The 19,918-nt window shown below is 48.5% G+C and overlaps 2 protein-coding genes across 3 annotated transcripts in view; one reads left to right on the forward strand and one right to left on the reverse strand.

Moving 5' to 3' along the window:
- The first annotated feature begins 2,894 nt into the window (after positions 1 to 2,894).
- The window catches only part of LOC123767114 (uncharacterized), a 43,566-nt gene continuing 26,542 nt past the window's right edge, over positions 2,895 to 19,918 (forward strand). Inside the window, exons 1-2 of one of the 2 annotated variants that reach the window (XM_045756625.2) lie at positions 2,910 to 2,935; positions 12,417 to 13,252. In XM_045756625.2, the coding sequence (XP_045612581.1) occupies positions 2,924 to 2,935; positions 12,417 to 12,827 (423 nt within the window). In that variant the 5' untranslated portion in view covers positions 2,910 to 2,923 and the 3' untranslated portion in view covers positions 12,828 to 13,252. Of the gene's footprint in view, positions 2,936 to 12,416; positions 13,253 to 19,918 lie in introns of those variants that run through there. The other variant, XM_045756624.2, reaches the window with a different exon arrangement.
- Positions 15,026 to 18,077, reverse strand: LOC123767116 (uncharacterized). Its single transcript, XM_045756626.1, has 2 exons — positions 17,956 to 18,077; positions 15,026 to 15,557 (listed from the first exon to the last, which is right to left on the reverse strand). The coding sequence occupies exons 1-2, from the start codon at positions 17,965 to 17,967 to the stop codon at positions 15,165 to 15,167; spliced, it is 405 nt and encodes a 134-aa protein (XP_045612582.1). The 5' UTR covers positions 17,968 to 18,077; the 3' UTR covers positions 15,026 to 15,164.

Genomic DNA, 19,918 nt, shown 5'->3' on the forward strand with positions numbered 1-19,918 from the left:
GGGTTAGAGATGTGTTAAACATATAGTTCAGGGATTTATTGATCAATCAACCACAGAAGGTGATACGGTACTTTTAAAATGCTAAGCTAACCTACATACGTAAATAGATACACAGATTTACGCATGCCGGTCGGCCGAGCGGACACCACGCTGGGCTTGTGATCCTGTGGTCCTGGGTTCGATCCCAGGCGCCGGCGAGAAACAATGGGCAGAGTTTCTTTCACCCTAAGCCCCTGTTACCTAGCAGTTAAATAGGTACCTGGGTATTAGCCAGCTGTCACGGGCTGCTTCCTAGGGGTGGAGGCCTGGTCGAGGACCGGGCCGCGGGGACACTAATGGCCCAGAAATCATCTCAAGAAATCATCTCAAGAAGATGCCCTACATAAAGTGATCGAAGTGTCATTAATGTGATTTACAAAGGTCTGGAAGTGCTGTATACTGCCATCACAAGACCTACATTAAGTCAAGACAACAGAAAGCGCAAGTGGAAGTTCAGTTGAACCAAAACTTGGATGAGTGAGGAAACAAATTAGTCCCTCCGTCTGCGCCAAAATGTGCGCCTGACAGCTGGGTGGACAGCGCTTCGGATTCCTAGTCCTGAGGTTCCGGGTTCGATCCCCGGTGGAGGCAAATGGGCAAAACGTTTCTTTTACCCCTGATGCCCTAGCTGATACCTAGCAGTAAATAGGTACCTGGGAGTTAGATAGCTGCTACGGGCTGCTTCCTGGAGGGTGAAGGCCTGGTCGAGGACCGGGCCGCGGGGACACTAAGCCCGCGAAATCATCTCAAGATAACCTAACCTCTCAAGAACCTCCTCGCTAACCAGGATTAGCGGGTTAATCTGGAAATGCGGCTCCAGCGGAGATAGAGGCGCCTAGCTCGACCCAACGTCTGTCCTCCTACAGAGAACGTCGCTTATCGCTCGTATGCGTTACCTAAGGCCATCAATTGTCGTAGTAGAAAATGGAAGCGGCTGGCGAAGATTGATTGATGAAGATTAAGCCACCCAAGAGGTGGTACGGGCATGAATAGCCCCGTAAATGGTGGCCCTTTTGAGCCATTACCAGTATCAAGAGCTGATACTGAAGATCTGTGGAGGAGCGACTGCACCCTGCGTGACGGGAGATGTCTCCCGTGTCCAAATGGTGATTGATTGATGAAGATTAAGCCACCCAAAAGGTGGCACGGGCATGAATAGCCCGTAAGTGGTAGCCCTTTTGAGCCATTACCAGTACCAAGAACTGATACTGGAGATCAGTGGAGGTGCGACTACACCCTGCGTGACGGGAGATGTCTCCCGTGGGCTGACGAAAGTGACGTACTGTCACGTTGTCTGTTTTGGATCCTCTGGATGGTTAGGATAAGGACACTGTCAATTGACCGTTTTCTTGACGTTGGGAAACCTTAGGAGGACGGGTTGGTCGACCAGCACCGCCTCCTGCCTCTCCTCACACCTACCAGCACCTTAGCTGTTCCTTATGCTAATGGAAACACAAACCGAAACTGTCTCTATTTTCCTCTTGTTACAACTTGTAATAAAGTCGTTACATCTTGGCTTAACGTGTTTATGACGTATTAGAACGTTGTTACAACTTGCTATATTGGTTGTTATAACTGGTTAGGTGTTAAAACTTGTTCGAACGTTGTACCAGCGTCGTAGTTTCGGTGTGTGTTTGGCGGGGAGGGTCTATCCCTTATTCAAAGAAACATTTTTATTTGGACTCCGGAATACATCCAAAATATCCTAATGTCGTTGTGCGTGTGATGAAGCATTTACGTCTTTGCTCTACTTGCGTAGAGGAAATTTATAATTATTTGGAGGTAGAGGAGGATACGGAAGGAGTAGAATAAACGCTGGTTAGATTGGGACATTAAAATTAGTCATTTTTAGACACTTTTTTTAGCTATTTTATAAATACCATATATTATGTGGCTAAGTTATTTTTTTTTATTTTTAAGTTCATTAATCGTTTATAATTTGTTTCTGATGAAACTTGCATAAGTTGTACATTAAAACACAAGAATGACCTTTCTTGTATAAGCTATTTGCTTACGTAAGAACACATATATAACATCTGATAGACGAATATTTTTGTCCCCGACTCCAATTCCAAGAAAATTTTGGAGTCAGCTTTTTATGTGACTAAGAACAACAGAACTTGTCTTGACATCCTGAATACGTCTTGGCCCTTCATTATAATGGACCACAGGACATCTTAGCCATCAAAACATTGATAAGCAAACGATTCCCTGGACGTTAACGAGCCCGGGCGCTGGCGAGAAACGAATGGGCAGAGTTTCTTTCACCCTATGCCCCTGTTACCTAGCAGTAAAATAGGTACCTGGGTGTTAGTCAGCTGTCACAGGTTGCTTCCTGGGGGTGGAGGCCTGGTCGAGGACCGGACCGCGGGGACACTAAAGCCCCGAAAGCATCTCAAGATAACCTCAAGATAACAAGAGCCTGAGGTGGTGGCCTGGTCGAGGACCTGACCGCGGGGACTCTAAAGCCCCGAAAGCATCTCAAGATAACCTCAAGATAACAAGAGCCTGAAGAAGGCTGTAAGTGCCTTCATGATGATGGGGGGGGGGGGACCATACGGAATAACCGTAAAAGAAGTTTGCGTTCAGCCTTGCCCCTCCCTCTGATTCCTGGAAACCAACACGTCTCGTCGCTTCCAGGAGCCTCCAGACTCGCTCCAGCGTCCTGAAAGCTACGTGTGACCTTCTGAGATAAACTCTTCCCTGCCAGCCGTCACGAATAACCCCTGGTGGTCCTCGAAGGTAACAAAAAATATAAAAAACATAGTCATTGAATTCAGTATTGTTATGCCCCTACGTGACTTGGTAAGGAGGGACAGTTCGTATAAAAGGCAGCTTCAGGGACCCGGTGAGCATCACTTGCTCTCCAGCTGCCAGTGCCGTCATGCACTTCCTGGTTAGTACTGCTGCTGCTGTTGCTGCTGCTGCTGCTGCTTTTAAATGCTTCTTTTGCTTCTCATAACTTGCCCCGGACTCATTTAACTTGTGTGTTCCTCATAACGTGATTCGTTTTTCTTATGAGTTGCTCTGGGTTCTGGTGACCTTGCCACGTGTTTCTCGTTATTCTGGACATCAAATGAAATTAGAGACCCTGTAAACACACTCGAGAATGAACACACACACACATACATTTGAGATTATTTAACACGGGTGGTACACGCACAAGGGGACACAAGTGGAAACTGAGTACCCAAATGAGCCACAGGGACGTTAGAAAGAACTTTTTCAGTGTCAGAGTAGTTAGTAAAGGGAATGCACTAGGGGAGTGATGTGGTGGAGGCTGACTCCATACACAGTTTCAAATGTAGATATGATGGAGCCCAGTAGTCTCAGGAATCTGTACATTAGTTGATTGACGGTTGAGAGGTGGGACCAAAGAGCCAAAGCTCAATCCCCCGCAAGCACAACTTAGTGAGTACACACGCACACACACACACACACACACACATACACATACACATACACACAAATAGCCTGGAATAGGAGAACATAGACCCCACATAACCTATAAATTATGTGAGAAATCTTTAAAGAATTCTGATAAAGAAAGACATCTAGGGGTGGTTCTAGATAGAAAATAATCACCTGAGGACCACATAAAGAACATTGTGCGAGGAGCCTATGCAATGCTTTCTAACTTCAGAATTGCTTTTAAATACATGGATGGCGATATACTAAAGAAATTGTTCACGACTTTTGTTAGGCCAAAGCTAGAATATGCAGCGGTTGTGTGGTGCCCATATCTTAAGAAGCACATCAACAAACTGGAAAAGGTGCAGAGACATGCTACTAAGTGTCTCCCAGAACTGAAGGGCAAGAGCCACGAGGAAAGGTTAGAGGCATTAAATATACTAAAACTAGAAGACAGAAGAAAAAGAGGTGATATGATCACTACGTACAAAATAATAACAGGAATTGATAAAATCGATAGGGGAGATTTCCTGAGACCTGGAACTTCAAGAACAAGAGGTCATAGATTTAAACTAGCTAAACACAGATGCCGAAGAAATATAAGAAAATTCACTTTCGTAAACAGAGTGGTAGACGGTTGGAACAAGTTAGGTGAGAAGGTGGTGGAGGCCAAGACCGCCAGTAGTTTCAAAGCGTTATATGACAAAGAGTGCTGGGAAGACGGGACACCACGAGCGTAGCTCTCATTCTGTAACTACACTTAGGTAATTACACTTAGGTAATTACACTTAGGTAATTACACTTAGGTAATTACACACACACACACACACACACACACACACACACACACACACACACACACACACACACACACACACACACACATACACACATACACACACACACAGACGGATGAAGAAAGACAGAGACTACAGGATGACCTGGACAAACTGGAGGAATGGTCTAGAAAATGGCTGCTAAAGTTCAACTCAGGAAAGTGTAAGGTAATGAAATTAGGCGAAGGGAGCAGGAGGCAGAACACAAGGTATCATCTGGGAGGTGAAATCCTGCAAGAGTCAAATAGAGAGAAAGATCTGGGGGTTGATATCACACCGAACCTGCCCCCAGAGGCCCACATCAAAAGAATATCATCAGCGGCATATGCTAGACTGGCCAACATAAGAACTGCATTTAGAAACTTGTGTAAGGAATCTTTCAGGACCCTGTATACCACTTATGTAAGACTAATCCTGGAGTATGCAGCTCCAGCCTGGAGTCCATACCTAGTTAAACACAAGACAAAGTTAGAGAAGATTCAGCGGTATGCCACCAGGCTCGTCCCGGAACTGAGAGGAATGAGCTACGAGGAAAGGCTAAAGGAGCTGAACCTCACATCCCTGGAAAACAGAAGAGTAAGGAGAGACATGATAACCACCTACAAAATTCTCAGGGGAATTGACAGGGTGGACAATGACAGACTCTTCAGCACGGGTGGAACACGAACAAGGGGACACAGGTGGAAACTTAGTACCCAGATGAGCCACAGAGACGTTAGAAAGAATTTTTTCAGTGTCAGAGTAATTAATAAATGGAATGCTTTAGGCAGTGATGTGGTGGAGGCTGACTCCATACACAGTTTCAATTGTTGATATGATAGAGCCCAGTAGGCTCAGGAATCTGTACACCAGTTGATTGACAGTTGAGAGGCGGGACCAAAGAGCCAAAGCTCAACCCCCGCAAGCACAATTAGGTGAGTACACACACACATACGGGAGCCTGGTAGCCTGGTGGATAGCGCGCAGGACTCGTAATTCCGTGGTGCGGGTTCGATTCCCGCACCAGGCAGAAACAAATGGGCAAAGTTTCTTTCACCCTGAATGCCCCCTGTTACCTAGCAGTAAATAGGTACCTTGGAGTTAGTCAGCTGTCACGGGCTGCTTCCTGGTGTGTGTGTGTGGTGTGGAGGATAAAAAAGTAGTTAGTAAACAGTTGACTGATAATATAGAGGCGGGCCGAAAGAGCAGAGCTCAACCCCCGCAAACACAACTAGGTGAACACACACACACACACACACACACACACACACACACACACACACACACACACATACAAACACACACACACACACACACACACACACACACACACACACACACACACACACACACACACACACGCACACACACACAATCTCTCTCTGTACCCTCCCGCACTAACCCACCCCCACACACCCTCTCCATCCCCCTCCCTCACTTCCACCTTCCACCTCTCCCCATATACTCACACACCTCCTCTCTCTCTCTCTCTCTCTCTCCCCCCCTCTCTCTCTCCCCCCCCCCTCTCTCTCTCTCTCTCTCTCTCTCTCTCTCTCTCTCTCTCTCTCTCTCTCTCTCTCTCTCTCTCTCTCTCTCTCTCTCTCTCTCTCCCCCCCTCTCTCTCTCCCCCCCTCTCTCTCTCTCTCTCTCTCTCTCTCTCTCTCTCTCTCTCTCTCTCTCTCTCTCTCTCTCTCCCTCCCCCTTTCTCTCCCTCTCCCCCTCTCTCTCCCTCTCCCCCTCTCTCTCACTCTCCCCCTCTCCCTCCCTCTCCCCCTCTCTCTCACTCTCCCCCTCTCCCTCCCTCTCCCCCTCTCTCTCCCTCTCCCCCTCTCTCTCCCTCTCTCTCCCTCTCCCCCTCTCTCTCCCTCCCCCCTCTCTCTCCCTCCCCCCTCTCTCTCTCCCTCCCCCTCTCTCTCCCCCTCCCCCCTCTCTCTCCCCCTCCCCCCTCTCTCTCCCCCTCCCCCCTCTCTCTCCCCCTCCCCCCTCTCTCTCCCCCTCCCCCTCTCTCTCTCCCCCTCCCCCTCTCTCTCTCTCCCCCCCCTCTCTCTCTCCCCCTCCCCCTCTCTCTCCCTCACCCCCTCTCTCCCTCCCCTCTCTCTCTCCCTCCCCTCTCTCTCTCCCTCCCCTCTCTCGCTCCCACCCCTCTCTCTCTTCCTCCCCCTCTCTCTCTTCCTCCCCCCTCTCTCTCCCTCCCCTCTCTCGCTCCCACCCCTCTCTCTCTTCCTCCCCCTCTCTCTCTTCCTCCCCCCCTCTCTCTCCCTCCCCCCTCTCTCTCTGTGTCTGTCTCTCTCTCTCTCTCTCTCTCTCTCTCTCTCTCTCTCTCTCTCTCTCTCTCTCTCTCTCTCTCTCTCTCTCTCACACACACACACACTCATAGGGAAATCATGGAAGGGAGACGAACTCTGACTGCCAAACGCAGGAAATTCACAACTGGAACAAACACAGAGGATGGGATGGAACAGGAAGCCTGGATGAAGGAAGTACTCCAGCAAATGCAGAATGAATTCAGTGAAGGACTGAGGGTAATGAGGGAGACAGTAGCCAACCTGCAAGATGATTTAAGGGCAGCAAAGGAGGAGATAAGATACCTAAAGGAGACTCTTCCACAATACCAGGCACAAACCGTACCCCAGGGAGATGGGAATGCTACTGTGGAGGGGACCACCACAACCCAGATCTCATTTGCTGAAATGCTTAAAAAGAGCCCTGAAGCTAGGTCTGCGGTTAAGGAAGTTGCCATGGAAGTGGCTTCCTCTCAGGAAGCAGCTAGATGTACTAGCCGGCTGATAGAGAGAAATAGAGCAGTAGTAGTAGCAGGCATTGAAGAACAAACAGGGACCAGACCAAAGGAGCGGAGGGACAAGGACAAAAACATGATTAAAGAGATCCTTAAAGAGGTAAGGATGGAGGGAGCTGAGCGAAATGTTGAAAAGGTTTTCAGGCTTGGAAAGTACAACAAGGACAGAGACCGAATGATAAAGGTGGTTTTCATGAGCGAAATCGCGAAAGAGGAACTGCTAGCAAGGAAGTGTTGTCTAAAAGGTGTAGAGAAGTTCAAGAAAATATTCCTGCAGAGGGATATGACAAGGGAAGAGAGAATACGGACAGCAGACGCGAGGAAGGAGCGCAGGGAGAGAGAAGGAAATCAGAGTACCACAACCCAGAACCCTACAATCCCAGAGGGAAGTGGAGAACCCTCCTCAAACAGTGCAACAGCCACAGGGATTGGGGCACCACCCCCAAATTCTACCCAACAGACACCCAACCTGCCCCATCCCCTGTCAGCCCCCCACTAAGTACCCACCTAGGGCACCCTCCCCCCACCCACCCCCCTCCCCCCACTCACCCCCCTTCTCCCCCTCACCCCTCTCCCCAGGACCTCCCTTCTCCCCCATCCCCCATGCCCTCCCTTCTCCCACATGCCTTCCCGTCTCTCCCACCCCCATGCCCTCCCTTCTCCCCCTCCCCCCTAAGCCCCCCACTCTCCCCCACCCCACCTAAGTCTTCCCCTCTCCCCCACTCCCCTAAACCCTCCCCTCTTCCTCACCCACCTCAGCCCTCCCTTTTCCCCCACGCCCCCCAAGCCCTCCACCCTTTTCTCTCCCCCCAAGCCCCCCCATCTCCCCTATCCCCCACAGCCTCTCCTCCCCCCATGCTTCCCCAACCCTCCCTCTCTTACCCACCCCCTGTACCCTCCCCCTCTTATCCACCCCCTGTACCCTCCCCCTCTTATCCACCCCCTGTACCCTCCCCCTCTTATCCACCCCCTGTACCCTCCCCCTCTCCCCCACCACCCCAAGCCCTCCCTCCTCCACCAATCCCCCCGTGCCAGGTCCCCCCAGCTCCCACTCACCCCAGATCCCAAAGGTCCCCCCCAGAAAAGAAGCAGAAGAGAGTCAGTTTCAGGGTGATGTACTCGAACATAGATGGGATCACAAGCAAGACAAGTGAACTAAGGGAAAGAGCACAAGAAGTTAACCCAGATGTAATCGGACTCACTGAAACAAAACTCTCTGGAATCATAACGAATGCCGTGTTTCCCCAGGAGTATACAGTAATAAGGAAAGAGAGGGAAGGTAGAGGAGGAGGCGGAGTGGCCCTACTCATGAGAAGGGAATGGAGTTTTAAGGAGATGGCCATCCCGGGCTGTGAGGAGTTCAGAGACTACATAGCAGGCACCATAACAATGGGAGGACCAAGAATAGTAGTAGCAGTAATATACAACCCTCCACCAAATGACAGGAGACCCAGTCAAGAGTATGAAAACAACAACAAGGCAGTTAACACTATAATTGAGAGGGCAGCCTCTGCTGCCTGTAGAAATAGATCCCACCTGCTCATCATGGGCGACTTCAATCACGGAAAGATTGACTGGGAGAACAAGGAACCGCATGGAGGCGAGGATACGTGGAGAGCCAAACTATTGGAGGTGGTGACAAGCAACTTTTTAACGCAGCATGTCGGAGAACCCACAAGGATGAGAGGCAATGACGAACCAGCGAGACTCGACCTAGTCTTCACTCTGAACGACTCCGACATAAGAGAAATCGGTTTTGAGGACCCAGTAGGAATGAGCGACCACAGTGTACTGGTGTTTGAGTACTTGATTGAAGAAGGGTTATTGAACTCGAGGAGGGATACCGAAACCAAAAGGTTAGCATACCGAAAGGGAAACTATGAGGGGATAAGAAAATTCCTAACAGATATAGCATGGGAAACAGAGCTCAGGGGAAAGACGGCCCAAGATATGATGGATTACATCACGCAGAAGTGCAAGGACGCAGCAAACAAGTTTGTCCCAGTCCAAAAGGAAAACAGAGAAATGAAGATGAGAAACCCATGGTTTAATCAAAGATGTAGGCTAGCTAAGCAGCAAAGTAAAAGGGCATGGAGAAACTATAGGAATAACAGGACACTGGAGAGCAGAGAAAGATACCAGAATGCCAGGAATGAATATGTCAGGATGAGAAGAGAGGCAGAAAGACAATACGAAAATGACATCGCAAGCAAGGCAAAGACTCAGCCTAAATTGTTGCATAGCCACATTAGGAGAAAAACAACAGTAAAGGAACAGGTTATGAGATTAAGGATAGGGGCGGAAGGATTCACTACAAATGACAAGGAAGTGTGTGAGGAATTGAATAAGAAATTCCAGGAGGTCTTCACCTTAGAACAAGGAGAAATTCCAGAGGTAAGTGAGGGAATAGCTAACCAGGAACCACTGGAAGAGTTTGAGATTACCAGTGGGGAAGTAAGGAAGTGTTTACTAGAGTTGGACGTGACGAAGGCTATAGGCCCAGATGGAATCTCCCCTTGGGTTCTAAAGGAAGGAGCAAGAGAACTGAGCCTACCACTCTCCATAGTGTATAACAAATCACTGGCAACAGGGGAACTGCCAGATACTTGGAAAGCAGCTAACGTAGTCCCGATATACAAGAAAGGGGATAGACAGGAGGCACTGAACTACAGGCCAGTGTCCCTAACCTGCATACCATGCAAGCTGATGGAGAAGATTGTGCGAAAAAAACTAGTGGAGCATCTGGAGCGAAGGAACTTTGTAACACAGCATCAACATGGGTTCAGGGATGGCAGGTCCTGCCTCACAGGGTTACTTGAATTCTACGACCAGGCAACAAAAATAAGGCAAGAAAGAGAAGGGTGGGCAGACTGCATATTTTTGGATTGTCAGAAAGCCTTTGATACAGTGCCACACAAGAGGCTAGTGCGAAAGTTGGAGATGCAGGCTGGAGTGAGAGGGAAGGTACTCCGGTGGATAGAGGAATACCTAAGCAACAGGAGACAACGAGTCTGTGTGAGGGGTGAGGTCTCAGATTGGCGAGACGTCACAAGTGGAGTCCCGCAGGGGTCAGTCCTTGGACCTATACTGTTTCTGGTATATGTAAATGATCTCCCAGAGGGTATAGATTCGTTCCTCTCAATGTTTGCCGACGATGCAAAAATTATGAGGAGGATTGAAACAGAGGATGATAGTAGGAGGCTACAAGATGACCTGGATAGACTGAGTGAATGGTCCAACAAATGGCTGTTGAAGTTCAACCCGAGTAAATGCAAAGTAATGAAACTAGGCAGTGGAAACAGGAGGCCAGGCACAGGATACAGAATAGGAGATGAAGTACTTAATGAAACAGACAGAGAGAAAGATCTAGGAGTTGATATCACACCAAACCTGTCTCCTGAAGCCCACATAAAGAGAATAACGTCTGCGGCATATGCGAGGCTGGCTAACATCAGAACGGCGTTCAGGAACCTGTGTAAGGAATCATTCAGAATCTTGTACACCACATATGTAAGACCAATCCTGGAGTATGCGGCCCCAGCATGGAGCCCGTACCTTGTCAAGCACAAGACGAAGCTGGAAAAAGTCCAAAGGTATGCTACTAGACTAGTCCCAGAACTAAGAGGCATGAGTTATGAGGAAAGGCTGCGGGAAATGCACCTCACGACACTGGAAGACAGAAGAGTAAGGGGGGACATGATCACAACCTACAAAATCCTCAGGGGAATCGACCGGGTAAACAAGGACGAACTTTTCAACACTGGTGGGACGCGAACAAGGGGACACAGGTGGAAGCTGAGTACCCAAATGAGCCACAGAGACGTTAGAAAGAACTTTTTCAGTGTCAGAGTAGTTAGCAAATGGAATGCATTAGGAAGTGATGTGGTGGAGGCTGACTCCATTCACAGTTTCAAATGTAGATATGATAGAGCCCAATAGGCTCAGGAATCTGTACACCAGTTGATTGACGGTTGAGAGGCGGGACCAAAGAGCCAGAGCTCAACCCCCGCAAGCACAATTAGGTGAGTACAATTAGGTGAGTACACATCTGCCGCTCCAATATTACCGTATCCAAGTAAATCATTTATCTACATTTAACATTATTAACAATTGTGCTACGCTTAATGATTAACTTGAAACTTGACCTTTGGTACTCGATGATAGATATACAAGAGTGAGGCCGGTGGGAGTAGTGGGGTGGGGCTACGTCTGTTGTGGGGTGAAGCTGGTGGTGGTCACCTTAACTGTTGTGGGGAGGAGGTGGTCGCTGTAACAGTTATGGGGGGGGGGTTTGTTAATTATCAGGGCGGAAAGCGCCAAGCCATTACGACTTTTATAGCACTGGGAAGGGGTTAGGATAAGGATTTAGGATGGAACAGTGGGGCAAGGAATGGTGCCCAACCACTTATGGACGGTCGGGGGATTGAACGCCGACCTGCTTGAAGCGAGACCGTCGCTCTACCGTCCAGTCCAAGTGGCTGGTGGGGAGGGGGGAGAGAACGGTATCTCAACAGCGTGTACGCAGATAACGTGATTTGGTATCATCTCAAAGCCTTCAGACTCCTTGTGGATTGAGTTGAATCTCAGGTTTCATTTTTTTTATAGCGTATTGCGGTCCAGTGGTTTCAGGCTTTTACTTGGGAGGTTATCTTGAAATGATTTCGGGGCTTAGCATCCCCGCGGCCCGGTCCTCGACCAGGCCTCCTTTTTGTTACACACACCCCAGGAAGCAGACCGTAGCAGCTGTCTAACTCCCAGGTACCTATTTACTACTAGATAACAGGGACATCAGGGTGATAGAAACATTTTGCCCATTGGTCTCCGCCTCCACCGGGGATCGAACCCGGAACCTCAGGATTACGAATCCGAAGCGCTGTCCACCCAGCTGTCAGGCGCCTATACGGGCACTTGGGAGTACCAAGGGAGTGGGTTCAAATCCTCCTTGTAGCTCCAACTGAGTTTCTCCTCAATGATACATCACATTGATATGATTGTCTTGTGCATGTAAACAATACCCGCCATGAATATGTCAGTGAAATGCGCAGTTTCTTACTTTTTTTCATGAATTCTTCAAAATTTGCACTTTGAATATATACCTTTTCTTGTGCAGGCGATGAGTCAACGTAGCTAAAGTATGTTGACCAGACCACACACTAGAAGGTGAAGGGGACGACGACGTTTCGGTCCGTCCTGGACCATTCTCAAGTCGATTGTGTGACTTGACAATCGACTTGAGAATGATCCGGGACGGACCGAAACGTCGTCGTCCCTTCACCTTCTAGTGTGTGTGGTCTGGGCAATGTACCTTTTCTTGTAATTAATTATTCATAAATGTTTATATTGTTTGCGTGCAGACTGTAGCTTGCTTGGTGGTGTGCGTGTCCCTGGCCGCCCCGGCGCCCCAGGTCTACCAGGCCTCAGGGGTACTCCAGCCGGACACGGCAGACCTCGGCCCTTACGACAAAGTCGTCGCTGCCACCATTGACCTTCTGCCGGAGATCACTCAAGTCTTCGAGAGAGTGGGACGTGTCCGCTCCGACGACCCCGAGCAGGTGTCTCGAGTCATACAGGAGTTCATGCCCGTCTCACGCAAGGCTTGGAAGGCCGCGGCTGAGGTCGACGGCACAAGCATCAAGGAGGAGGATCTGTATAGGTTCAACGCCGCCGAAGCCGTCTTGCCCTCCGTCATCACCTTCATGAACCAGTTGAGAGATATGCAGTTCTTGGGCGGAGACTCTCAGGCTGTCCAAGCTGCAAATATCTAAGCTGCTTGTTCGACCACTCGGGCTGGACGGTAAAGCCGACGGTCTCGCTTCATGAAGGTCGGCGTTCAATCCCCGACCGTCCACAAGTAGTTGGGGGTGCCATTCCTTTCCCCCTCTGTCCCAACCCAAATCCTTATCCTGGTCCCCCCCCCTTCTAAGTGCTATTTAGGCGTAATGGCTTGGCGTTTTCCCCCCGGATAGTTCCCTCCCCTCGCCTCCTACAACTTGAAACTCCTAACCCCCTCCCCCCTTTCCCTCTCCCCCCCCCCTCCCCCCATCACTCGACAAAACAATTATATATTCCGCACTATTGTCTGCATTTCTATTTTTATATGATAATATATATGCTTATAATTATCTTCAATCTTTGATTGCGAGGTTCGCTCTCTTCAACTCGAGAAGTTTAAGAAAAATTAGCAACAAAATGTTATCGTATTATTGCCCTGTTTTAGCCTTAAGTTACATTTGCACTAACTGTTATTTAAGTCCAGTAGTTATAGTTCTGATACACTAGACATGGAGATATACTACCTCGGTTAGCAAGAAAGATATCATTACATATATATATATATATATATATATATATATATATATATATATATATATATATATATATATATATATATATATATATATATATATGTCCCTGTCAGAACTTGGTGTTCGTTTCTGTTTAATGATACTACGAGACAAGTCTGTGTTGATGAACGTGCTTCAGGATTCTTTCCTCCGTCTTGTGGGTCGTTGAAATGGTCATTAGATAAAGAGGAATCACTCTTGCTACTTCTGATGAAGAGGTCAACACTACAAAACGTGTCTGTATATTGAACTTTTCTACAGGAACTCGTTTTCAGCAACCACAAGACTGAGAAAGAGTCTTGACACACATAGTCGACCTAAGCGTGACCCCAACCAGCACTAAACAGAAGATACAGCTTAACATATTCTACAAGAGAGTGAAGACCAGCTACGCTATGAAAGATGCATTATGTCGTTTGTGTCTTTATATGCCAACGGTTCAAGTGGGACCACTTGGATGGTCGGGGATTGAACGTCGACCTGCAGGAAGCGAAACCTTCGGCTCTACCGTCCAGAGCCAGTCCAAGTGGTTGGGTGGGTGGAGAGACTCTCTCTCTCTCTCTCTCTCTCTCTCTCTCTCTCTCTCTCTCTCTCTCTCTCTCTCTCTCTGGACTAGGTGGGTGATGTGTGGGAGTGGGTGGCGAGATTGTTTTTTGCCGTGATAGCAGCCAGTTTCTGAACATGCTGGGTACCCGGCAAAGTTCAATCTATAAAAAATAAGAGAATATCCGTTTGTCTGTTTATGGTTTAGGCCAGACGCTTGGGGACCTCGCCCAACTTTGCATGGGGAATAGTCTGGGGTATGGGACGGACAAAGTCTGGACGAGGGTCGCCAGAATTAAAGAGGGTACAAGAAGGCAGTCAACACACAGCTTAAGTGTATAATCCTCAGCTTAATTTAAGAGTGGAACAAAAAGGTAGTCAAGATGCAGCTTAGAATGTATAGTCCCCAGCTTAATAGAGGATCAAGGCGGTAAGTAGGACGTAGTTTACAACTCGATAGTCATGTTGGAATGTCAAGCTCACCCAGTTTGTGTGGACGATAAAACTTCACCTACTTTCTCTAGATATTAATGAATCACTTGAAACCTGTCAACGATAGTTTACAAGATTGTTTGATTGATGAAGATTAAGCCACCCAAGAGGTGACTTAATCTTCAGCTTTTGATCTCAATGAGCTGCAGTGTGTATTAAACTTGGTACAAAAAATGTGCTAGTAAACAGAGGCATTCAGGTCAGGAGCTCTTTTTCCAGACTGCATTGTCTTCTTACTATTAAGAAAGGAACTATCAGGAGAGGGGGGAGGGAGGGAAAGGAGCCCAACCACTTGGACGGTCGGGGAATTGAACGCCGACCTGCATGAAGCGAGACCGTTGCTCTACGTCCAGCCCAAGTGGTTGGGTTTCTTGCTATTAAGAAAACTTGTATTATTCAGTGTGATGCTGCATAACAATTATTTGGATTCACAGCTATGAAGCTGAAGACATTATTTGTAAAATATATTAATGGAGAAAGCAAAATGTCGCCTTTTTTGGGGAGTTAGTACTGGAGCCAGACGAGGTCCAAGTAGTAAAGGATGTTGATACTGTTCCATCAAGGTCTTAGAAACAAAGACTGCATTACTTGTCTATTCTTTATCGAAAAGAGAATAAATAAATTGATACAAATGTTACAATTTCATGATTTCATTCATACTGTGGTTTATATAATGTATAATGTAAGTTCTAGAGTGAAGAACAGCGTAGCCAGCTGATATTGTTACTGCTGAGCATCACTGGATCCATACACGTTCAGTTTTCTGAGTCTGTTAATGAAGTCGTTGACTGCGGGCATGACAGCCTCGGCGGCGTTGACTCTCTGCAGGTCCTCCTTCCTTACTTCAGTGCCCTCAGCGTCTGCCCTGGCCTTCAAGAGCTTGCGTGTGAGAGGCAAGAACTCCAAAATCGCTTGCTGGCTTCGGTCACCGTCTCTGAAACCATCCACTCCAATTCGCTCGAAGACTTCGGCTAATTCTGGCAGAATGTCGATGGTGGCGGCGACGATCCTTTCATTTGAGCCAAGGTCTGAAGACTCGGGCTCCAGCACCCCCGTAGCCTGGTAGGTCTGGGGCGCCGCCGCTGCCAGCGAGGCCACCAGGAACAAACACGCTGTCTGCAGACACAGTTTAGAAGAATTGTAATTAATTCACAAAACATTTCTGTCATATGCGGCAAAATATTATCGAAATAGTCAGAAACTCTAGTTCAAGGATTGGAATTATTAATGTTCAGTAATATTAAACCTTTGGACGATTCGATTGGCCAATGTTCGATAATGTATTTAACAGCTTGACCAGGCGATTCAGACGCTGGAAGCACACTAATTATTGAGCCACATTCCTGTGCTAGTTCCCTTGGTATAAGAAGCCGCCAATATTATCCAAGAAAGGCAGCTTGTCTTCACTCTCAGTTTCCTGTTTCGCTTGAAAGTTTCCCCTGTCGCAGTAGCAAAGTATTCCTTCTCTGATACCTACAAAGAACATTTTCTTTCGAGATGCAGAGTAAAGACAATTTGCATTTCTTGGAGGTAACAGCCATGAAAGGACTTGCGGCTTCCTCACCTCCGGTGCATAAAAGGAATTAGCAAGGAGAATGTCTTAAGGCCAGCAGGGAGTGGTATCCATCAACTGGATCAAGGTGATCCAGGTGATGCATAGTTGACACCCACGTCAACCTTCCTCTTTTACACAGCTCCTGTTGGGCGCAGGTTTATATGGAACGCAGAAGAGTGAGGCAGGACTTTACCATCAATGAAAACTCTGATGGTTATGTTGAAGAAATGTAATCCAAAAGCTGGGACCGCCATGCAACCACTGATGAAGACACCTGTCCTACAGAACCTGTGTCCCATATATACAAGTGTTTACAACACCGAACAGAAGACGGGAGACATCTCCCGTCACGCAGGGTGCAGTCGCACCTCCACAGATCTCCAGTATCATCTATTGATACTGGTAATGGCTCAAAAGGGCCACCACTTATGGGCTATTCATGCCCAAGCCACCTTTTGGGTGGCTTAATCTTCTCTCTCTCTCTCTCTCACCGAACAGAAGGTACAGATCACATCTGCTACAAGACCAAGAAGACCACCTACTGGCGTATGATACCTGTTGGTGGAGACAGGAAGCTTATTCTTGTCTTGATCGATGTGTCTCAATACCAACTAAAACTACACAGGCTTCAGGTGAAAGGAAGCAAACGTAGACAACCATTTCTGTTCCTCACGATCCCCAATTGTGAATCGATAACGTAGCCTACTGTACTAAGAGACCCTTAACATATATTTTAACACTGCACAAAATACAAAGCTCTGTCAAAGATCGCATAATTCCAACATATAAAATCAGATCACTAGAGGCGCCCTAACCAGCAACACAGAAATAATTATCTGACAGTGGCAAAAAGGAGATCAGTTATAGCCAAAGAACTTCACCCCAAGCACTCTCATCCAGTTATTTAGAGCCAGCTAACACCTAGGTACGCCTCGCCCTCTACAAGACCAAGATTATTTGTTGAATGAAAATACAGAACAATTATTAGTATTATTCTGAATATCAATTTTAAATCAGTGCCCCCAAGGACATAACAGAACACTGTTACCAGACTCGACACTACTGTCACGGGAAGTGTAAACCAGTGCTGTAAACTACTAGTCACAAACATTAAGCTTCGCAACAAAAGCTTAAACATAAAACAAAACCAGTCACTTGGCCCACAGGAAATATTTGCTGGTCATGAAACAAAGTTAAACCAAAAATAAGAGCCCAGAGGACCTTAAACCAATCCCTTCAATAACTCGGTTAACTATAGAATCGTTCCAACATTCAGCTAACTGCTTCGGTCAGCAGTTAGCTGTCCGAAGCTGGCTGTCACTGCTTTGGTCAGCAGTGACAGCCAGCGAGACACGGTTCACCTGCATCCTATAATTACCCTTCACTTAGCCTAACAGCAACGAACATGAAGATCATCACTCTATCCATCCACAGATCTTCAGCTATTGATACTGGTAATGGCTCCAAAGAGCCTCCACTTACGGGCTATTCATGCCCATTTAGGATGGCTTAATCTTTATCAATCAAGCAATTAGCCTAACAAGGTTGTGTGAAAGTTAATTGGATTCACTAGAGGGGTGTTGGACACCACTGGCGCCTCTCGTCTCATGTCTCCTCACGCTCGTACCGGGAAGCTTCATGCGTAGCTATATTTGTTTCAGCATTTTGAAGTATAGACGGAAGGAAATGGTCTTCCTTTCTTAGGAAGGAAGACCATTTCCTTCCTTCCTTCCTTCCTAACTAGCGGTGATTATCTTAGACACAGTATGTCTAAGATAATCACACAGTACTCACTCTCTTAGACAGTATGCCCATTCTCGTGGACACAGTGTGGCTCACTCTCCTAGACGCAGGAAGGGTACCCAAGAGCCATGGAGGCACTGACCTAGAGCCACAGTGGCACTCACCAGGCTGGTACTGACCTAGAGCCACGGTGGTACTCACCAGCGGGGCACTCACCTGGGAATACATGCTGCACTGGACGACGAGGATCAAGTGAAGGGTCCGGTGCCTGCCCTCTCATTTATACCTGGCACCCGTCAGGCAGAGAGGGCAAGGTCATCCCGCTCTGTGCCGCCTCAGCGTGGCACCTTGTGGCTGTGTCTTACCGTCGTCTTGGTGTTGTACTGTTGAAGGGAAACATAGAGGGAGCCATCTTGAGGTTATCTTGAGATGATTTCGGGGCTTTTTTTTAGTGTCCCCGCGGCCCGGTCCTCGACCAGGCCTCCACCCCCAGGAAGCAGCCCGTGACAGCTGACTAACACCCAGGTACCTATTTTACTGCTAGGTAACAGGGGCATAGGGTGAAAGGAACTCTGCCTATTGTTTCTCGCCGGCGCCTGGGATCGAACCCAGGACCACAGGATCACAAATCCAGCGTGCTGTCCGCTCGGTCGACCAGCTCCCCATGAATAAATTTTATATGTAATTAACATTGTAGTGATTTTTTGTACCTTTGAAAATCAATTTTATCCACTCTGGATTTTTTTTTGCACTAATATTGTAAAATATGTTGAAAACCCTAAAATGTTTTGAAAGATCAATTTAATGTTTACTTTAACATCGAATTAATTCGACCTATGTATTATGCAGCATGATGGAATCATACGCATTTGTATGTTTGGTGGTGATGTTGCTATGTTAGTCTTTTGAGGGAAATACAGAAACTTCACTACGTGTGTTAAATTATGTGTATTATTGCTTACGAAAGAAAGACCCTCGACCTGGAAGCACCCAGCCAGGGACCCTCGACCTAGAAGCACCCAGCCAGGGACCCTCGACCTGGACACACCCAGCCAGGGACCCTCGACCTGGACACACCCAGCCAGGGACCCTCGACCTGGACACACCCAGCCAGGGACCCTCGACCTCGACACACCCAGCCAGGTACCCTCGACCTGGACACACCCAGCCAGGGACCCTCGACCTGGACACACCCAGCCAGGGACCCTCGACCTGGACACACCCAGCCAGGGACCCTCGACCTGGACACACCCAGCCAGGGACCCTCGACCTGGACACACCCAGCCAGGGACCCTCGACCTGGACACACCCATCCAGGGACCCTCGACCTGGACACACCCAGCCAGGGACCCTCGACCTGGACACACCCAGCCAGGGACCTTCGACCTGGACACACCCAGCCAGGGACCCTCGACCTGGACACACCCAGCCAGGGACCCTCGACCTGGACACACCCAGCCAGGGACCCTCGACCTGGACACACCCAGCCAGGGACCCTCGACCTGGACACACCCAGCCAGGGACCCTCGACCTGGACACACCCAGCCAGGGACCCTCGACCTGGACACACCCAGCCAGGGACCCTCGACCTGGACACACCCAGCCAGGGACCCTCGACCTGGACACACCCAGCCAGGGACCCTCGACCTGGACACACCCAGCCAGGGACCCTCGACCTGGACACACCTAGCCAGGGACCCTCGACCTGGACACACCCAGCCAGGGACCCTCGACCTGGACACACCCAGCCAGGGACCCTCGACCTGGACACACCCAGCCAGGGACCCTTGACCTGGACGTACCCAGCCAGGGACCCTGGCCCCTGGGTCGGAACTGCAGGACCCCAGAGTACTGCACGAGTTGGAACTCTTTCAGGCGTTATACACAGGATCTTTGTCTTGTCTGTATTGCTTTAAGGCTAAAGACACACACACTATGTCTTGTTTCACGGTACAAGGTTTAGTGTTATGTTCGGCATCGTCATTTTTTGACACATGTGGGTAAAGGCGCAGACTTCTTCTGACTCATGTTAGTAGGCTGAGAACTCTCCCTTCCCATAGGTCATAGTATGCCGTACCCTACTGGTCTTCCTGGAACGCGACCCGATTGATATCGATTAAACTACCCAAGAGGTGGACCGGGCATGAATAGCCCGTAAAAGAACGCGACCCGTCAATCG

The sequence above is a fragment of the Procambarus clarkii genome, chromosome 53, assembly GCF_040958095.1.
Source record: "Procambarus clarkii isolate CNS0578487 chromosome 53, FALCON_Pclarkii_2.0, whole genome shotgun sequence".
NCBI lineage: Eukaryota > Metazoa > Arthropoda > Malacostraca > Decapoda > Cambaridae > Procambarus > Procambarus clarkii.